Source organism: Pecten maximus, unplaced genomic scaffold, assembly GCF_902652985.1.
Source record: "Pecten maximus unplaced genomic scaffold, xPecMax1.1, whole genome shotgun sequence".
In the NCBI taxonomy this organism is placed as follows: domain Eukaryota; kingdom Metazoa; phylum Mollusca; class Bivalvia; order Pectinida; family Pectinidae; genus Pecten; species Pecten maximus.
The window spans coordinates 1-21,776 of NW_022983069.1; the positions used below are offsets into that span (position 1 = coordinate 1).

Below are 21,776 nucleotides of genomic sequence, written 5' to 3' on the forward strand. Positions count from 1 at the left end.
ATTTAACGAACATACCAACAGTGCGGACACTTATCTCCGAGGAATTTCCTTTTCCAATTTTGTTAGAAACATTGAGTCTGATGATGTAGTCAGTGGAAGGGGCGAGTCCCTCAAGTGTGTGTGTCATCGGTACTCCCTGACCTTCATCAGAGATATTCAATGTGTCGGTAACCCATTCTTTGCCGACTGCCATAATGTCAACATGGAATTGTTGTGGATTCCCACCGTCAAATCCTGGTGTCCACATGACTCTGACATTATCAGATCCCACATCTGATGTACTAAAGTTGATCGGTCTATCTGGTACATCTGTAATGCAGGGAAAGCAACAAAGGTACATATGGTGAAAGGACAAATATTTTATAAATTTTTGTTTCTCTCAAATTTTAGTGCAATACCAAATATTTTAACAGATTTGCGCAATGATGAACTGGCAAACCAGTTTTACTTGCTATGAAAATATTATATAGAAAATTAAAGTAAAGCAATCAAAATTTAAGCAGCAGTGCATCCAGTACTACTTGGTAGTACACATACTATAATATTAGCATTAGTAAGTTATCATAGTGTTCAATGTCCTTTTATTTACATAAAACTGGAAGCATTTTTTAATAAGTGAAACATGCAAATTTTTAATTGCAAATTTATATTTGCATTATGAGAGTGAATCAGGTCAGTGTGAGCTAACCAGGTCACTTTGAACTAATCAGGCAACTGTGAGCTAACCAGGTCACTGTGAGCTAATCAGGCCACTTTGAGCTAATCAGGTCACTGTGAGCTAATCAGGCCATTGTGGGTAATTAATACGGCCACCGTGAGCTAATCAAGCTACTGTAAGCTAATAAATCCACTTTGAGCTAATCAGTCCACTTTCAGCTCATCAGGTAACTGTGAGCTAATGAGGTCACTGTAAGCTAATCAGGCCACTGTGGGCTAATAAGGCCAATCGAGAAAATCAGGACACTGTGAGTTAATCATGCCACTGTGAGCTAATAAGGTTACTGAGCTAATCAGGCCACTGTGAGCTAATCAGGCCACTGTGAGCTAATCAGGTAACTGTGAGATAATCAGGCCACTGTGGGCTAATAAGGCCAATCGAGAAAATCCGGACACTGTGAGCTAATCATGCCACTGTGAGCTAATAAGGTTACTGAACTAATCAGGTCACTGTGAGTTAATCAGGCCACTGTGAGCTAATCAGGCCACTGTGATATATTAATACGGACACCGTGAGCTAATTAGGCCACTGTGAGATATTAATACGGACACCGTGAGCTAATCAGGGTACTGTGAGCTAATCAGGCCAATGTGAGCTAATCAGTCAACTATGAGCTAATCAGGCCACTGAGTAAATCAGGTCACGGTGAACTAATCAGGTCACGTTGAGATATTCCGGTCACTGTGTGCTAATCAGTCCACTGTGAGCTAATCAGGTCACTGTGAGCTAATCAGGCCACCGTGAGCTAATAAGGCCAATCGATAAAATCAGGACACTGTGAGCTTATCATGCCACTGTGAGCTACTAAGGTCACTGAGCTAATCAGGCCACTGTGAGCTATTCAGGTCACTGTGAGGCAATCAGGCCACTGTGAGCTAATAAGGCCAATCCAGAAAATCAGGACACTGTGAGCTAATCATGCCACTGTGAGCTAATAAGGTCACTGAGCTAATCAGGTCACTGTGAGCTAATCAGGTCACTGTGAGTTAATCAGGTCACTGTGAGCTAATCAGGCCACTCTGAGTTAATAATACGGCCACCGTTAGCTAATAAAGCCACTAAGCTAATAAAGCCACTTTGAGCAAAGCAGGTACCTGTGAGCTATTAATACGGACACCGTGAGCTAATCAAGCCACTGTAAACTAATCATGTCACTGTGAGCTAATCAGGACACTGTGAGCTAATCAGGTCACTGTGAGCTAATCAGGTCACCGTGAGCTAATGAAGCCACTGTGAGCTAATCAGGCCACAGTGACCTAACAAGGTCTAATAAGATCACTGTGAGCTAATCAGGCCACTGTGAGCTAATTAGCTCACGGTGAGCTAATAGGCCATTGTAAGCTAATCAGGCCACTGTTACCTAATCAGGCCACTGTCCGCTCATCAGGTAACTGTGAGCTAATCAGGTCAGTGTGAACTAATCAGATCACTGTGAGCTATTCAGGTCACTGTGAGCTAATCAGGCCATTGTAAGCTAATCAGGTCACTGTGAGCTCATCAGGCCACTGTGAGTTATAAATACGGCCACCGTGAGCTAATCAAGCTACCTTAAGCTAATAAAGCCACTGTGAGCAAAGTAGGTCACTGTGAGCAAATCAGATCATTGTGATCTAATCAGGCCACTGTGAGCTAATCAGGTCACTTTGTGTTAATCAGGTGAGTGTGAGCTAATCAGGGCACTTTTAGTTAATCAGGGCACAGTGAGCTAATTAGGCCACTGTTAGCTAATCAGTCCACTGTCAGCTCATCAGGTAACGGTGAGCCAATCAGGTCAGTGTGAAAAAATCAGATCACGGTAAGCTATTCAGGTCAGTGGTAGCTAATCAGGCCACTGTGAGCTCGTCAGGTCACTCTGAGTTAATCATGTCAGTGTGAACTTATCAGGTTACGATGAGCTATTCAGGTCAGTGTGAGCTAATCAGGCCACTCTGAGCTAATCAGGTCAGTGTGAGCTAATTAGGCCACTGTGAATTATTAATACGGCCACCGTGAGCTAAACAAGCAACTGTATGCTAATAAAGCCACTTTGAGCAAATCAGGTCACTGTGAGCTATTAATACGGAAACCGTGAGCTAATCAGGCCACTGCAAGCAAGTCAGGTCACTGTAAGTTATTACTATGGACACCGTGAGCTAATCAGGCCCCTGTGACCTAATAAGGTCACTATGAGCTAATCAGGGCACTGTGAGCTAATCAGCTCATTGCGAGCTAATCAGCTCACTGTGAGCTAATCAGGCCACTGTTAGGTAATCAGCCCACTGTCAGCTCATCAGGTAACTGTGAGCTAATCAGGTCAGTGTGAACTAATCAGATCACGGTGAGCTATTCAGGTCACCGTGAGCTAACCAGGCCACATTGAGCTAATCAGGTCGCTGTGAGCTCATCAGGTTACTGTGAGCTAATCATTCCACTGTCAGCTCATCAGGTAACTGTGAGCTAATGAGTTCAGTGTGAACTAATCAGATCACGGTGAGTTATTAATACGGTCACCGTGAGCTAATCAAGCCACCGTAAGCTAATAAAGCCACTTTGAGCAAATCAGGTGACTGTACGCAAATCAGGTGACTGTACGCAAATCAGGTCACTGTGAGCTAATCAGGTCACTGTGAGCTAATCAGGTGAGTGTGAGCTAATCATGTCACTGAGCTAATCAGGCCACTGTGAGGTAATCAGGCCACTGTAAGCTAATCAGGTCACTCTGAGTTATCAATACGGACACTGTGACCTAATGATGTCACTGTGAGCTAATCAGGGCACTGTGAGCTAATCAGCTCATTGTGCGCTAATCAGGCCACTGTTAGCTAATCAGCTCATTGTGAGCTAATCAGGCCACTGTTCGCTAATCAGTACACTGTCAGCTCATCAAGTCACTAAGTTAATCAGTTCACTGTGAGCTCGTCAGGTCACTGTGAGTTAATCATGTCAGTGTGAACTAATAAGGTCACGATGAGCTATTCAGGTTACTGTGAGTTATTAATACGGCCACCGTGAGCTAATCAAGCCACTGTGAGCTAATCAGGTAACTGTGAGATAATCAGGCCACTGTGGGCTAATAAGGCCAATCGAGAAAATCCGGACATTGTGAGCTAATCCTGCCACTGTGAGCTAATAAGGTTACTGAACTAATCAGGTCACTGTGAGTTAATCAGGCCACTGTGAGCTAATCAGGCCACTGTGAGATATTAAAACGGACACCGTGAGCTAATCAGGCCACTGTGAGATATTAATACGGACACCGAGAGCTAATCAGGGCACTGTGAGCTAATCAGTTCACTGTGAGCTAATCAGGCCACTGTGAGCTAATCAGTCCACTATGAGCTAATCAGGCCACTGAGTAAATCAGGTCACGGTGAGATATTCCGGTCACTGTGTGCTAATCAGTCCACTGTGAACTAATCAGGTCACTGTGAGCTAATCAGGCCACCGTGAGCTAATAAGGCCAATCGAAAAAATCAGGACACTGTGAGCTTATCATGCCACTGTGAGCTACTAAGGTCACTGAGCTAATCAGGCCACTGTGAGCTTATCAGGTCACTATGAGCTAATCAGGTCACTGTAAGTTAATAAGGCCAATGTGAGCTAATCAGGTCACTCTGAGCTAATCAGGTCACTGTGAGCTAATCAAGCCACTGTAAGCTAATCAGGTCACTGTGAGTTATTAAAACGGACAATGTGAGCTTATCAGGCCACTGTGACCTAATCAGGTCACTATGAGCTAATCAGGCCACTGTGAGATATTAAAACGGACACCGTGAGCTAATCAGGCCACTGTGAGATATTAATACGGACACCGAGAGCTAATCAGGGCACTGTGAGCTAATCAGTTCACTGTGAGCTAATCAGGCCACTGTGAGCTAATCAGTCCACTATGAGCTAATCAGGCCACTGAGTAAATCAGGTCACGGTGAGATATTCCGGTCACTGTGTGCTAATCAGTCCACTGTGAACTAATCAGGTCACTGTGAGCTAATCAGGCCACCGTGAGCTAATAAGGCCAATCGAAAAAATCAGGACACTGTGAGCTTATCATGCCACTGTGAGCTACTAAGGTCACTGAGCTAATCAGGCCACTGTGAGCTTATCAGGTCACTATGAGCTTATCAGGCCACTGTGAGCTAATCAGGTCACTGTGAGTTAATCAGGCCACTGTAAGCTATTCAGGTCACTGTGAGGTAATCAGGCCACTGTGAGCTAATAAGGCCAATCCAGAAAATCAGAACACTGTGAGCTAATAAGGTCACTGAGCTAATCAGGTCACTGTGAGTTAATCAGGTCACTGTGAGCTAATCAGGCCACTCTGAATTATTAATACGGCCACCGTTATCTAATAAAGCCACTAAGCTAATAAAGCCACTTTGAGCAAAGCAGGTACCTGTGAGCTATTAATACGGACACCGTGAGTTAATCAAGACACTGTAAACTAATCATGTCACTGTGAGCTAATCAGGACACTGTGAGCTAATCAGGTCACTGTGAGCTAATCAGGTGACTGTGAGATCATCAGGACACTGTAAGATATTAATACGGACACCGTGAGCTAATCAGGTCACCGTGAGCTAATGAAGCCACTGTGAGCTAATCAGGCCACAGTGACCTAACAAGGTCTAATAAGGTCACTGTGAGCTAATCAGGCCACTGTTAGCTAATCAGTCCACTGTCCGCTCATCAGGTAACTGTGAGCTAATCAGGTCAGTGTGAACTAATCAGATCACTGTGAGCTATTCCGGTCACTGTGAGCCAATCAGGCCATTGTAAGCTAATCAGGTCACTGTGAGCTCATCAGGCCACTGTGAGTTATAAATACGACCACCGTGAGCTAATCAAGCTACCTTAAGCTAATAAAGCCACTTTGAGCAAATCAGGTCACTGTGAGCAAATCAGATCATTGTGATCTAATCAGGCCACTGTGAGCTAATCAGGTCACTTTATGTTAATCAGGTGAGTGTGAGCTAATCAGGGCACTTTTAGTTAATCAGGGCACAGTGAGCTTATTAGGCCACTGTTAGCTAATCAGTCCACTGTCAGCTCATCAGGTAACGGTGAGCCAATCAGGTCAGTGTGAAAAAATCGGATCACGGTAAGCTATTCAGGTCAGTGGTAGCTAATCAGGCCACTGTGAGCTCGTCAGGTCACTCTGAGTTAATCATGTCAGTGTGAACTTATCAGGTCACGATGAGCTATTCTGGTCACTGCGAGCTAATCAGGCCACCCTGAGCTAATCAGGTCAGTGTGAGCTAATTCGGCCACTGTGAATTATTAATACGGCCACCGTGAGCTAAACAAGCAACTGTATGCTAATAAAGCCACTTTGAGCAAATCAGGTCACTGTGAGCTATTAATACGAAAACCGTGAGCTAATCAGGCCCCTGCAAGCTAGTCAGGTCACTGTAAGTTATTACTATGGACACTGTGAGCTAATCAGGCCACTGTGACCTAATAAGGTCACTATGAGCTAATCAGGGCACTGTGAGCTAATCAGCTCATTGCGAGCTAATCAGCTCACTGTTAGCTAATCAGCCCACTGTCAGCTCATCAGGTAACTGTGAGCTAATCAGGTCAGTGTGAACTAATCAGATCACGGTGAGCTATTCAGGTCACCGTGAGCTAACCAGGCCACATTGAGCTAATCAGGTCGCTGTGAGCTCATCAGGTTACTGTGAGCTAATCATTCCACTGTCAGCTCATCAGGTAACTGTGAGCTAATGAGTTCAGTGTGAACTAATCAGATCATGGTGAGTTATTAATACGGTCACCGTGAGCTAATCAAGCCACCGTAAGCTAATAAAGCCACTTTGAGCAAATCAGGTGACTGTACGCAAATCAGGTCACTGTGAGCTAATCAGATCACTGTGAGCTAATCAGGTCACTGTGAGCTAATCGGGTGAGTGTGAGCTAATCATGTCACTGAGCTAATCAGGCCACTGTGAGGTAATCAGGCCACTGTAAGCTAATCAGGTCACTCTGAGTTATCAATACGGACACTGTTACCTAATGATGTCACTGTGAGCTAATCAGGGCACTGTGAGCTAATCAGCTCATTGTGAGCTAATCAGGCCACTGTTAGCTAATCAGCTCATTGTGAGCTAATCAGGCCACTGTTCGCTAATCAGTCCACAGTCAGCTCATCAAGTCACTAAGTTAATCAGTTCACTGTGAGCTCGTCAGGTCACTGTGAGTTAATCATGTCAGTGTGAACTAATCAGGTCACGATGAGCTATTCAGGTTACTGTGAGTTATTAATACGGCCACCGTGAGCTAATCAAGCCACTGTGAGCTAATCAGGCCACTGTGAGATATTAAAACGGACACCGTGAGCTAATCAGGCCACTGTGAGATATTAATACGGACACCGAGAGCTAATCAGGGCACTGTGAGCTAATCAGTTCACTGTGAGCTAATCAGGTCACTGTGAGCTAATCAGGTGAGTGTGAGCTAATCATGTCACTGAGCTAATCAGGCCACTGTTAGGTAATCAGGTCACTCTGAGTTATCAATACGGACACTGTGACCTAATGATGTCACTGTGAGCTAATCAGGGCACTGTGAGCTAATCAGCTCATTGTGAGCTAATCAGGCCACTGTTAGCTAATCAGCTCATTGTGAGCTAATCAGGCCACTGTTCGCTAATCAGTCCACTGTCAGCTCATCAAGTCACTAAGTTAATCAGGTCACTGTGAGCTCGTCAGGTCACTGTGAGTTAATCATGTCAGTGTGAACTAATAAGGTCACGATGAGCTATTCAGGTTACTGTGAGTTATTAATACGGCCACCGTGAGCTAATCAAGACACTGTGAGCTAATCAGGTCACTGTGAGCTATCCCGGTCATGTGCCGATTTTAATAGCAAGGATTATCAGGTTAATCATCACTTGAGCTAATCAGGACTGGAGTCAGCTACTGTCAAACAGTACTAATTTAAGGGCAATGAGCTTAATCGTAACTGAACTATCTGATAAGGCCACTTCCTAATCGGGAACTATTAATCCATGAGATCCGTCACTGTGAGAACACCCTGTGAGCTATAGGTCATGTTATGCCATACTATTATCACTGGACTAAACAAATGTCTATTGGCACTTTCAGCCAGTCAGTCTGCCTTATTAGATAACGATGGCACCCTAGCTGAAGCAGTAGGTCATGTGAGCTAATTATCGGCACTGGCTATTAGTCATTACAACAGGCCACCTGAAGCTAATCGGCATGAGTATAGTTATTGGTAATTAAGCCCACTGTAGCTAATCAGCATGCTATGTACTGTGATAATACGGGAAGTGAACTAATCAGGCCCCGCAAGCCCAGTCAGGTCACTGTAAAGGTATTTAGACAAAGTGAGCTACTGCTGTGCCTTTAAAGTAGGACTATATCCGAGCATCGTAAGTAACTTTAGCATTACCTGTTACTAATCAGCCACTGTCATCATCAGGTCACTGTGCTAATCAAGGCAGTGTGAAAACCCTGAGCTATTGTCACTGTGAGCTAACCAGGCACTTGAGCTAATCAGGTCCTGTGAGCTAATCAGGTTACTGGTAGTATCCACTGTGAGCCTAAACTGGAGCTAATGAGTGTACTAATCATTGTAGTTAATACGGCCACTTGAGGTATCAGGCCACCTTAAGTATCAGCATCGATTGAATCAATCGGACCTGACGACAATGCACTTAGCTATGATAACAATCAGCTTGTGCACGGTCCCTGTGGCTAATCGGCTATTAGTAATTAGGCAACTGTCAGCTAGCAGCCCGTAGATCAGCCACTAAGCTAATCAGTCACTTGGTCTCTCAATACGGACACTGTGCCTAATATGTTTTGAGCTTCAATCAGGGCTATGGAATCAGCTCATTGTGAGTTAATCAGGCCCGTGACTACAAGCACTGTGAGCTAATCAGGCCACTGTTGTAATCAGTCACAGTAGCTATCAAGCCAAATTTTTTTCAGGCTCGTGGATTTAAATCATCAGGGAATCATGGCACGATGACTAATCAGTTACTGGATTATCAGCGACCGTAGGTGAATCAATGCCAGCATGAGCTAATCACAGTGAGATTTAAAATCACGTTCTAAGTTAGGCCAGGACAATTAATAACGGACCTGGGCTAATGGGCATGTGAGCTAATCAGTTAATGTGGTAAGGTATGTGACATCTGAGTTTGAACATGTGACTATCGTAAACCAGTCGTGTCAGGTCAATCCTATTATGTACTGAGGACCAATGCTATCGTGAGTCTAAAGGTCAGATTCCTTCTTGGGATCAGGTCAGGCATAGAGCTACATTTTTGGGTTTTAACGTTCGATATCATCCACGGTCAGCTATCAGTCACAGTCAAAGGTCACTGTACTTATAGGTCACTGTGAGTTAATTGTCAGTGGATAATCAGCTAGCTCGTGAGTACTTTAAAAGGCCCTGGAAAAACCGTGAGCTAATCAGGTCACGCTAATCAGTCACTGTTAGCTAATAAGGCCATGTGATCTAATCAGGTCACTGGGGCTAAAGGGGCTACAATAAAACACCTGATAATCAGCTCACTGTGAGCTAATCACCACTGTGAAATCAGGCCCTGTTAGCTAACAGTCACTTCACAGGAGCTAAAAAGTAATGTGAATATAAGTCAGGAGTATTATCGGTCATGATAACAACAGGTCCCTTAGAGACTAACAAATAGTCAGGACAATCAAACTGCTTTGATCAGGTAAGTTAGGTTTAGTAGGGGGTGAGTATATGCTATGGAGCTTCACGATGACTAAAGCACACGTAGTTTTTTAAGCCCGTAGGAAATCAGCACTGTGTATAGACAAAGTCAAGGGCCATGAGTTAACAGGTCACTCTATAAGGATGTGGAAACAGGCACTGTAGCTAATCAGCATGAGCTAACATCACTGACTAACAGTCACTGGTAATCAAGGCCACTGTGAGAAATCGGAAGTAAAACTGAGTTAACAGGCCACTGTAAGTAATCAGGCCAACTCGGTATATAAGCCATAGATAAGGTAGTGTCATTGCCAGTAATAATGCCACTTGTGGAGCTAATAGCCTGTGTCTGAGGTTTACTAGGCCAGTAGGAATGGAGATATGCCAGGTGAATATCGGTCATGACTGATAAGCAGTGAGGTCAATAGCATCTGACTAATATGGAAGAAACAGGTCACTGTAATACAGGAAAACTGTGAGCAATCAGGTCACTGAAAGACACTGTGAGTTATAAAAATTTGGTAAGGCATTGAGTTATAAGCACTTGTGCAACAAGTCCCTTGAAATCCATTGAGAAATGTCCTGAGTAGGAAGACTTGTTAATCAGGCCCTATAATCACTTCGCAAATCAGATTTACTTAATAACGGTAGCTATACAGCTAGCAATCAGGCCACTTTGAGCTAATCAAGTCACTGAGCTAGTCAGGACACTGTGATATAATCAGGCCACTGTTGAGCTAATCAGGTCACTGTGAGCTAATAAGGCCACTTTGAACAAATCAGGTCACTGTGATCAAATCAGGTCACTCTGAGTTAATCAGACCATTGTAGGCTAATCAGGTCACTCTGAGTTAATCAGGCCACTGAGTTAATAAAGGCACTTTTCGCAAATCAAGTCACTGTACGATAATCAGGCCACTGTGAGCTAATAATGTCACTGTTAGCAAATCAGGCCACTGTGATATATTAATACGGACACCGTGAGCTAATCAGGCCACTGTGAGCTAATCAGGGTCACTTTGAGCTAATCAGGTCACTGTAGTTATCAGGTCACTGTGAGTTATTAATACGGACACAATGAGTTAATCAGGTCACTGTGAGCAAATCAGTTCACTCTGAGCTAATCAGGCAACTATAAGCTAATCAGGCCACTATGAGTAATCAGGCCACTGAGCTAATCAAGTCACTTTGTCTAAATCAGGCCACTTTGAGCTAAAAAAGGCCACTTTGAACAAATCTGGTCACTGTGGTCTAACCAGGTCATTATGAGCAAAATCTGGTCACTGTGAGCTAATCAGGCCACTATGAGCTAATCAGGTAACTGTGAGCTAATCAGGCCACTGTTAGCTTATCACTCCACTGTCATCTCATCAGGTAACTGTGAGCTAATCAGGTCAGTGTGAACTAATCAGGTCATGGTGAGCTATTCAGGTCACTGTGAGCTAATCAGGCCATTGTGAGCTAATCAGTTCACTGTGAGCTCATCAGGCCACTGTGAGTTATAAATACGGCCACTGTGAGTTAATCGGGCCACTGTGAGCTAATCAGGTCACTGTGAGATATTAAAACGGACACCGTGAGCTAATCAGGCCAATTTGAGCTAATCTGGTCAATGTGAAATAATCAAGCCACTGTAAGTTTATCAGATCACTGTGAGTTATTAATAAGGTCACTGTGAGCTAATCAGGCCACTGTGAGCTAATCAGCTCACTGGGAACTAATCAGGCCACTGTTAGCTAATCAGTCCACTGTCAGCTCATCAGGTAACTGTGAGCTAATCAGATCAGTGTGAACTAATCAGGCCACTGTGAGTTATTAATACGGTCACCGTGAGCTAATCAGGCCACTGTGAGCTAATCAGGCCACTGTGAGATAATCAGGTCACTGAGCTAATCAGGCCACTGTGAGTTAATCAGACCACTCTGAGCTAATAATGCCAATCGAGCATAACAGGTCACTGTAACCTAATCATGTAAATTATACCTGCTAATCAAGTCCACTTGAGCAATCAGGTCACTTGAATAATCAGCCAAATTGAGCTATCAGGTCCTGTGGCTTAAAAGGCATGAAACCCCATGTGAGGGCAATCATAGCTGATAACAGACATTGGTACAGGCTTTATCTGAAAGAAACAGGCCTTAGCTAATAAGGCCCTTTTTAAAATGTACTAAAATCAGGAACCCGTAATCAGGTCACTGTCACTCAGGAACGGAGCTAATGAGTCAGTTTAATATAATCGGCACCGTGAGCTAATCCGGTGTAGTAATCAGGACTGTACGCCAGGTCTGAATTTGATAGCCCAGTGAGTTTTAATACGGTCAACCTATGAGGTAATGGCTTAAAACGTACTTGAAACGGCAGACTTGCTGATAACCGACAGATTAATCACTGGTAACCAGACTAATTAATACTTAACACAGGCCTTGAACTAAAAAGGCCACTGTTAAAAAGTCACTGTGGTCTAACCAGGTCATTATGAGCAAATCAGGTCACTGTGAGCTAATCAGACCACTATGAGCTAATCAGGTAAATGTGAGCTAATCAGGCCACTGTTAGCTTATCAGTCCACTGTCATCTCATCAGGTAACTGTGAGCTAATGAGGTCAGTGTGAACTAATCAGGTCACGGTGAGCTATTCAGTTCACTGGGAGCTAATCAGGTCACCGTGAGCTCATCAGGCCACTGTGAGTTTTTGATACGGCAACAGTGAGTTAATCAAGCCACTGTAACCTTATAGAGCAACTTTGAGCAAAGTAGGTCACTGTGAGCAAAGCAGGTCACTGTGAGCTAATCAGACCACTGTCAGCTAATCAAGTCACTGAGGTAATCAGGCAACTATGAGTTATTAATACGGACACCGTGAGCTAATCAGGCCAGTGTGAACTAATCAGGCCACTGTTAAATAATCAGGTCACTGACCTAATCAGGCCACTCTGAGTTATTAATATGGACATCGTGAACTAATCAGGTCACTGTGAGCTAATAAGGCCAACTTGAGCAAACCAGGTCACTGTGAGCTAATCGGGCCACTGTGATCTAATCATGTCACTTTGAGGTAATCAGACCACTGTGAGCTAATCATGTCACTTTGATCTATTAAGGCCACTGTGAGTAATTGATACGGACACCGTGAGCTAATAAGGCCACTTTGAGCAAATCAGGTCACTGTGAGCAAACCAGGTCACTGTGAGCTAATCAGGCCACTGTGATCTAATCATGTCACTTTGAGGTAATCAGACCACTGTGAGCTAATCATGTCACATTGATCTATTCAGGCCACGGTGAGTTATTAATACGGAAAACCGTGAGCTAATACAGCCACTTTGAGCAAATCAGGTCACTGTAAGCAAATCAGGTCACTGTGAGCTAATCAGGCCACTGTGAGTTAATCAGACCACTGTGAGCTAATAATGCCAATCGAGCAAATCAGGTCACTGTGAGCTAATCAGGCCACTGTGATATATTAATACGGACACCGTGAGCTAATCAGGCCACTGTGAGTTAATCAGGCCACTGTAAGCTAATCAGGTCACTGTGAGTTATTAATACGGAAAACCGTGAGCTAATACAGCCACTTTGAGCAAATCAGGTCACTGTAAGCAAATCAGGTCACTGTGAGCTAATCAGGCCACTGTGAGCTAATCAGACCACTGTGAGTTAATCAGGCCACTGTGAGCTAATAATGCCAATCGAGCAAATCAGGTCACTGTGAGCTAATCAGGCCACTGTGATATATTAATACGGACACCGTGAGCTAATCAGGCTACTGTGAGTTAATCAGGCCACTGTAAGCTAATCAGGTCACTGTGAGTTATTAATACGGACACCGTGAGATAATCAGGCCACTGTACGCTAATCAGGTTACTGTGATCTAATCAGGCCACTGTGAGCTAATCAGGCCACTGTGAGCTAATCAGGTCACTGTGAATTAATCAGGCCACTGTGAGCTAAAAAGGCCACTTTGAACAAATCAGGTCACTGTGATCTATCCAGGTCATTATGAGCAAATCAGGTGACTGTGAGGTAATCAGGCCACTGTGAGCTAATCAGGTCACAGTAAGTTGAACAGGCCACTCTGAACTATTAAGGCCACTTTGAGCAAATCAGGTCACTGTGAGCTAATAAGGTCACTGAGCTAATCAGGTTACTGTGAGTTATTAATATGGACACCGTGAGCTAATCAGGCCACTGTGAGCTAACAAGATCATTGTGACCTAATCAGGTCACTGAGCTAATAAGGCCACTGTGAGTTATTAATAAGGACACCATGAACTAATCGGGCCACTGTGAGCTAATCAGGTCACTTTGAGCTAATCAGGTCACTGAAGTTATCCGGTCACTGTGAGTTATTAATACGGACACAATGAGGTAATCAGGTCAGTGTGAGCAAATCAGGTCAGTCTGAGCTAATCAGGCAACTATAAGCTAATCAGGTCACTATGAGCTAATCAGGCCACTGAGCTAATCAAGTCACTGTGTCTAAATCAGGCCACTTTGAGCTAAACAGGCCACTTTGAACAAATCGGGTCACTGTGGTCTAACCAGGTCATTATGAGCAAACCAGGTCACTGTGAGCTAATCAGGCCACTATGAGCTAATCAGGTAACTGTGAGCTAATCAGGCCACTGTTAGCTTATCAGTCCACTGTCATCTCATCAGGTAACTGTGAGCTAATCAGGTCAGTGTGATCTAATCAGGCCACTGTGAGCTAATCAGGCCATTGTGAGCTAATCAGGTCACTGTGAGCTAAAAAGGTCACTTTGAACAAATCAGGTCACTGTGATCTATCCAGGTCATTATCAGCAAATCAGGTGACTGAGGTAATCAGGCCACTGTGAGCTAATCAGGTCACGGTAAGTTGATCAGGCCACTCTGAACTAATAAGGCCACTTTGAGCAAATCAGGTCACTGTGAGATAATCAGGCTACTGTGAGCTAATAAGGTCACTGAGCTAATCAGGTTACTGTGAGTTATTAATATGGACACCGTGAGCTAATCAGGCCACTGTGAGCTAACAAGATCATTGTGACCTAATGAGGTCACTGTGAGCTGATCAGGCTACTGTGAGCTAATCAGGCCACTTTGAGCTAATCAGGTCACTGTGAGTATCAATACGGCCACTGTGAATCAGACAACAGCGTTCCTAATAAGGTTAAAGTGAGCTGATAAATTACCCATCAAGCTGTGTGAGTCATATTGCCGTGAAATGAATTAGGTGACAGAGAGTTAATTAGGTCACTGAGTGTTAATGAGGTCACTGAGAGTTAATAGGGTCATTGAGAGTTAATTAGGAGACGGATAGTTAATAAGGACACTGAGAGTTAAATAGGACACTGAGAGTTAATTAGGTCACAGAGAGTTAATTAGGACACTGAAACTTAACTAGGACACTGAGAGTTAATTAGGTCATTGAGCGTTTATTAGGTCAGTGAGAGTTAATTAGGTCACTGAGAATTAATAAAGTCCCCGATAGTTAATTACGTTGATCATGTCACTGAGTTCAGTAGTGGTCTCTGAAGGTTGTTCAATACAGTATCAGCACCATATCAATATGAAAGGAGACTCTTCTTTAAAAGTTAACTTAAACAGTTATAGTTCATCAAGCAAGCTAACAGTAATGAAGAAAACATAATTTTCGACGTATATTTTACCTTCAGGACGAATCTGGAATGTGACTGTCAATACCCCTTGTATACCGTTAGTGATGTTAACGTGATATTTTCGGTAGTCGTTCACAGACCTGACCTGGACATTTCCCCTGACAGTATACGTATAGTTGTTGTTTTGTAGAACAGAATGGTTCCTCACACCATCGGACCATTGGCCAGTTGGCGATGGGTTGGCGATTACTGTGACATTGAGTGAGATCGTCTGATCCTTTCTTCCTGCTAGTCCAATTTCATTGTAAGTAGATCCTAATCTTCGTGGAACACCTAGAATATTAACAAACATTTAAGTTGTGTTTGTATAGATCCCCCTGAACCTTAGACGGAAGCTCCTTCTGTCCACTATACTGATCGAATATTTGATCTTAAACTTTCAAAATCACAGTTATAAGGTTGGTGTTTTATAAATGACAAAATTTATCATAAAATTGTTGCACAATTTTCACGAGGACACTATGTTATAAATTGATAGAGGTTGATATATTTATATTGCCATTATAAACACATTTCAATGATTTAACCAACAACTCATGATCAGATTTTGAGAATAATTTTGATTAAATGAAACTTCTCGATTGGAGTAATAAGTCAGCATCCACATCAACGGAATGTTTCTGGAAATCAAGCATAATTAGCAACGATTTTTAAATTTAACTAAAGAACGTCATCATACTTACAACTGACTTGAAGTCCAAACTGTCTCATCTCGGGATTGACATTACTTCTATTATGAGTGACGAAGTTGGTCGCCCTGACGCCATACCTTCCTGTGTGGTTACACTGAAGATTATTTAATTCAACATTGTATCTTCCAGCAGTGTCAGAAGCTGCACCCTTCGCAACTTTTTTCTGGTTACGCATTAAAATTACACCTTTATTTGGGTTACTGTCAACATCAACACTGAGCACCAAACTGAAACCTTCTGCGATTCTGATGTCGCTTGTTCCGACTGGTCGATATGTATCAGTTTCGTTAAGGTACCTCAGCGTTGTGATATTGGGCGGAACTGAGGACAATCAAAGTGAAGTTGATGAGTCAAACATTTAAGGATAAGTTTCCATTCTTTTCATATTTTGGATCCATATTTTGCTAGTAAGATGCCTAGAAGGCTTGTATCTCTAAAGTAGATATTTCATCAATTATGTCAAAACCAAAGCATTTTCATTAATTGATAATTGATTTAAACATTTATTGTTTGATTGAAAGAAAAAGAACAAATTTAAAGGAAATTTTCTTATTTCTATATAATTGATTACATCTCCTTTGCCCTACCCTTCTGTCAAACTACCCAACACTTCTGTCACACTTTGACCAATCCCTCTGTCACAATATGACCAACCCCTCTGTCATAGGGCTGCCCATCTGTTGCACAATGCCCTACCCTTCTGTAACACTGCCTAACCCCTCTGTCACACTCTGACCACCCACTCTGTCACACTGACAAACCCCTAAGTCACACTAACAAACCACTTTGTCACACTAGGACCAACCCCTCTGTCGCACTCTGTCTTACACCTCTACCACACTCTGACCAACCCCTCCGTCACATTCATCTGACCAACCCTCCGTTACATCCATCTGACCAACCCCTCTGTCACATCCATCTGACCAACCCCTCTGTCAAATCCATCTGACCTACCCTCCGTCACATCCATCTACCCAACCATCTGTCGTATCTATCTGACCAACCCCTCTGTCACATCCAGCCGATCCACCCCTCTGTCACATCCATCTGACCAACCCCTCTGTCATATCCATCTGACCCACCCCTCTGTCACATCCATCTAATCAACCCCTCTGTCACATGCATCTAACCAACCCCTCTGTCACATCCATCTAACCAACCCCTCTGTCGTATCCATCTGACCAACCCTCTGTCACATCCATCTGAGCAACCCCTCTGTCACATCCATCTGACCAACCCTCTGTCATATCCATCTGACCAACCCCTCTATCACATCCATCTAACCAACACCTCTGTCACATCCATCTGACCAACCCCTCTATCGTATCCATCTGACCAACCCTCTGTCACATCCATCTGACCAACCCCTCCGTCTCATCTATCTGACCCGCCCCTCTATCACATCCAGCCGACCCACCCCTCTGTCACATCCATATAACCAACCCCTCTGTCACATCCATCTGACCAACCCTCTGTCACATCCATCTGACCAACCCCTCTGTCACATCCATCTGACCAACCCCCAACCTCATGGACACATATAATTCGAGTTTTCTTCATTTGTCACATACAAACACTTTGATTCACCTGGCATACATTAACGACAAGACAGCAAGATTTTCATAATTAGTTTTTTCATCATAATAAGATAAATTAAAGATGACTTGGTACACTGTATAATTATAATTAGTATAATTATCATTTTATTTAACCTTTTCATATTTTGTTTTTTCAATTGGTTTGTAATTTTATCAAATAATTATTTGGATTTATATAGAATAGAATATAGAAGTAACTTTTAGAAATATTGATAACAAAATGCAACTGTCAAAATCCCTGTTGGCCATTTTCGCAAATCTGACTAAACACTTATTGCGTACAACTAAAGGGACCAAGGAAAATGTACTCATCAAGTTTGAGAAATATCTTTATGGTGCTTCTCAAGAAATAACAATAACAAAGTTCAATTGTTAATATCAAACATTGGTGACTAGTCCTAATCAGATTAAAACATTGAATAGGCACAAATTTAGGTTTAAGTAAAGTTATGGAACATTCCTCGAGAACTTCTCAAGAAATCGCGATAACAATATCAGCTGTCAAAATCCAAGATGGCTACCTGTCGGCCATTTTATTTTACAAATCAGATTCACAATTCAACAGATGCAATTCTAAAGACGATCAAGGGAAGCCTACATGTGTACTTTCAGAATTGCCCCCCTTTGACCCCCTCAGTAATAATATCATATTGCGCTAGGATCAGTTCATCAGTCTTGAAACTTGTATAATATTCTAAACTTAATTATAAACAGATATAATCATGATTATACACAGGTGTATTTAAATGAAAACAGGAAAAGAATACATTGTCCGAGTCTCATGCATTAGTAAAGAAGAGCTAAATAATAAAATTCTGTCACTCAAACTTCCAAATTGTATTTCTACCCCTAGTGGTTCACAGCCCTCCTCAGGTTCTGTATACTTACAATAAACAGTCATGTTCTTGGTCACTGTCAGTGCAGGGAAACCTGCATCTGCCAACACTCCTGCTTCACAGGTGTAAGTTACCTCCCTTGTTCTGGGGACATTACTGTCCCTCAACTCCAGCTGATTGTTAGTGGTCCTTTGTGGTGATATCAATGAGGTGCCTTGTCTCCGCCACCCCATGACACATGGTGGGTTACAGTCAGTTTTACAGACCACAGGACCGTACACATCGCCCCAGATCAATGTGGACCGACCTTCAGCGCCCTCTATCTTTATAAATTGAGGCCCATCTGTAAGAGAGTTGATCCCATATGTAAATCTATTGTAAAACAGTGAAGTCAAATAACTGCTATGTTATTTTTGTTTTTCACAAACATGATTGATAAAGCAGAATACCAAGGAGAACCCCCGTGGTCAGGCAGGTGTGTCCTATATCTGTTTACGTCTGATCGGAGATTCAAACATCAGTCACTAATGTGGAAGCTTAAGACCTTGTAATCCATAGGTCTTGGGCTCGATCCTTAAATTTGATTAATCATGTGCTTCGTTAAGTCAGTCATGCTCATTTTTGACAACATAAATTAAATGTGGAATTGAGATTGTATATGAATTGTGACAAGATTAATATCATCTTTCACTCCTAACTTGTCAAACACGGGAATTTGGCAGCTTAAGCATCTTATCTACAGGCTTGAGATTCCCCTGACTCACTTCCATTGGAGTGAATGATTATTTTTCTCTTACCCTGTTTACCCTCTTATGTATTAAATATGGACGTTTCTTCAATGAAAGGAAATGTTGACGTGACGTGATTAAATTGTCGACATGACGTCATTGTATTGTTGCAGTGACGAAATGCAATTATTGAGAACATGCAAAGAGCAACCTAAGGTGTGAGAAGAAAATCACACATCGGTAAAAGTGTGGATATCCCTGTTGAAGGTAAGAGAAAATGTGTCTAGTATTGAAATTTGTGCTGTCGTGATTTTGTCCTTTGGCAAAATACTTTATCCTAATTGCTTTGATAGCATGATTTATGTGATGGCTCCAGTACATAATGTTTTTCAGTGAGAAAGTCATAGTCACGGACGCCAGGTGACCAGGGAGGAAATATTAAAATGTCCATGGAGATATTGTATTAGCTCGCGGTTACATGTAACACGGAGAGCTAAAAATCTGCTGGTTCTTCGTCAGTTTTGTTTTTATTATTATTATAATTATTTAATTATTCTTAACTTTTTGGAATGGGTATCAGACCATCAGATTGATGAAAGGTGATTATGTATGTACATGTGGAGTGTAACATGACGTGGTAGCAAGCAATTTACTACAATTTACCGCACTTAAGGCCTAATATTTCTTTAAGATATTGATATTATATGGCACCAATCAGAATTTATAAAAGCTTATAAAATCAAGATGTTTGAAATCCTCTGGCTAAAATCTTTACACTAAAAAAGCTCTATAAGATTACACAAAGTACCGGGAACACCAGTGTCTTTGACTGTACATCTGCGTTATTCATTGTGGGATTTAAGAAACATGTTGATAGGTTGATTACGGTACTTTTAAAAAAAGGTCCACCCAAAGTTCCTGCATGTGCCTCTGTTATAAAATTACATAAATATATCTTTATTCCCATTCATTTTATTAAAGTTCATTCTTGTCCTATTGGCTAAGCTAAGATGTCGTGTAGTTTTAAAGAATAAACTTTAAGCCAACCCAAACGGGCACAAATATAAACTATAATTCATAACTTCTTACGGATTGTCAATTTTGTTGCTTGCATGGACGGATGAAGCCAAGTCAACCTCGTGCAAATGAACTTATATTTACGTTAACCAAATTAAACACTTCGCCACCAGATTACAAAATTCGGTCGCAACGGTGTGACTAAGTATGTCACTTTGTAACATTGATATACTTATCGTACATGTGTGCACAGTAGTGGGACAGTCAGCCATTCTCGTCGCCAAGGCAACACAAAATATAGTCCCATAAGGTAAAATATTAATTTATGACAAATATTTATGTTATTGGATAATAAAAAGTTAGCAATACTCATATAAATACGAATTCAAAGTGCAGTGTTGACAGTATAGTATGTGTGTGATTTGGTCACTCGAGACACAGGGACTCGGTTAAAAAATGAGCAAGACGACAGCTGTTCAGTGAAATACCCTAGCTCCAAAAAAGTGTAATAATGTGGATTTTAGTCGCAGGTTAGCGGATGATGTACATGGTGTTATTAAAATACTGGATTTCATTGCCACACTGGCATTTCGGGATGTAAATTCTTATAATAGTAAGAAAAGAAACATTGATTTGAAAATCGCGGTATTCGACGGCCGGAAACTTGTGTCCTCCATATGTTTAGATTAAGTCAAATTACGACAATAATGTGTCCCTGTACTCGATATAGCATACCGCTGCTACAGTCTGTTTTTTGTTGTTAAATAGTGTTAAAATTGAGGTTTATTTTCTGTGACCACTAAAATGGTATCAAGCATGACATTCAAGATACAGCTAACGTTAGACCTACTGCACCACGTAGGTCATGAGCTCGGTGCTATCGGGAGTGTCAGTGTTCTGTCAGATCCTGTTTTCTAAACAGTCTGCATCATACTGGCATTTTTATTAGCACATAAAGTGGCTATTCCACTTGTGTTTATATACTTTATAACAATGTTACACAAAGTGCATTAAAGTCTGTGGCGGTACAGAACTCGGTCGCCATTGTAAACTCAGTGAATGTATTCACACGCCGGCAAGAAAGTGATTCGTTTCTCAGAACAGAAGCACGCTACCCAAAATCTTCAACGGGAAATGAAATGATCTGAGTTTACTATGTTCATTGAGGCGGAGCGAAGTGAAAATGTAAATATTAATTTATGCAAGTACTGTACACCCAGTTTTTACCCTTAGCAAGGCCTTACTGTAGGTTGTCACTTCAAACTTGTTTGTATCTTATAATTTCTAATATGTTTGTTTTGTATAAGTATGCATGTTTCACATCATATTGTCCACTTGCCCCTTCGCGGACCCCCTTTATTGTTCAATAACAAGTTCGAATTTGCATTTTGAATTTGTAAGTATAAATATAAGTTATTGCCCTTGTTATCTGTTTGGAACTCTCCACTATTTGTTTGATAAAAACGTCAGTTCATGTGGCTGTCTGTGTGTTGTTTAACACGCCTATACACTAATAGACAAATTGTAATTTTTTCAACAACCTACGTGTTTGTAAGCTTACAATTCTTACGCCACTCGAGTATATGTGTATGTTTCCGGATATATCGTCTGGTTCCGGGTTCCAAGTAATGATGATTAGTATGTTCTCTTTTGTTCCGGTTTTGGCTTAGTTAAGCGGTGTGTCCATCACATCAAGTGTGTTTGTGATTTCTGTCACTTTCTGGCGTGGTGGCAGCGCTATATATGAACTCATATCTTCCGACAAACGTATGAGGATTAAAAACGTCCACGCGGAATAAGGTAACAGTCTAAAATCACATCGCAGTATCATTTATGACGTGG

The 21,776-nt window shown here is 42.1% G+C and overlaps 1 protein-coding gene across 1 annotated transcript; it reads right to left on the minus strand.

The window, feature by feature from the left end:
• Positions 1 to 15: 15 nt before the first annotated feature.
• On the minus strand, positions 16 to 18,422 carry LOC117321402 (synaptogenesis protein syg-2-like; the record flags this gene model as incomplete). Its single annotated transcript, XM_033875835.1, has 4 exons — positions 18,242 to 18,422; positions 15,747 to 16,076; positions 15,055 to 15,336; positions 16 to 309 (listed from the first exon to the last, which is right to left on the minus strand). Coding segments are annotated over exons 1-4 (1,087 nt in total), but the record flags the coding sequence as incomplete, so codon positions are not given.
• Between the last annotated feature and the right edge of the window lie 3,354 nt (positions 18,423 to 21,776).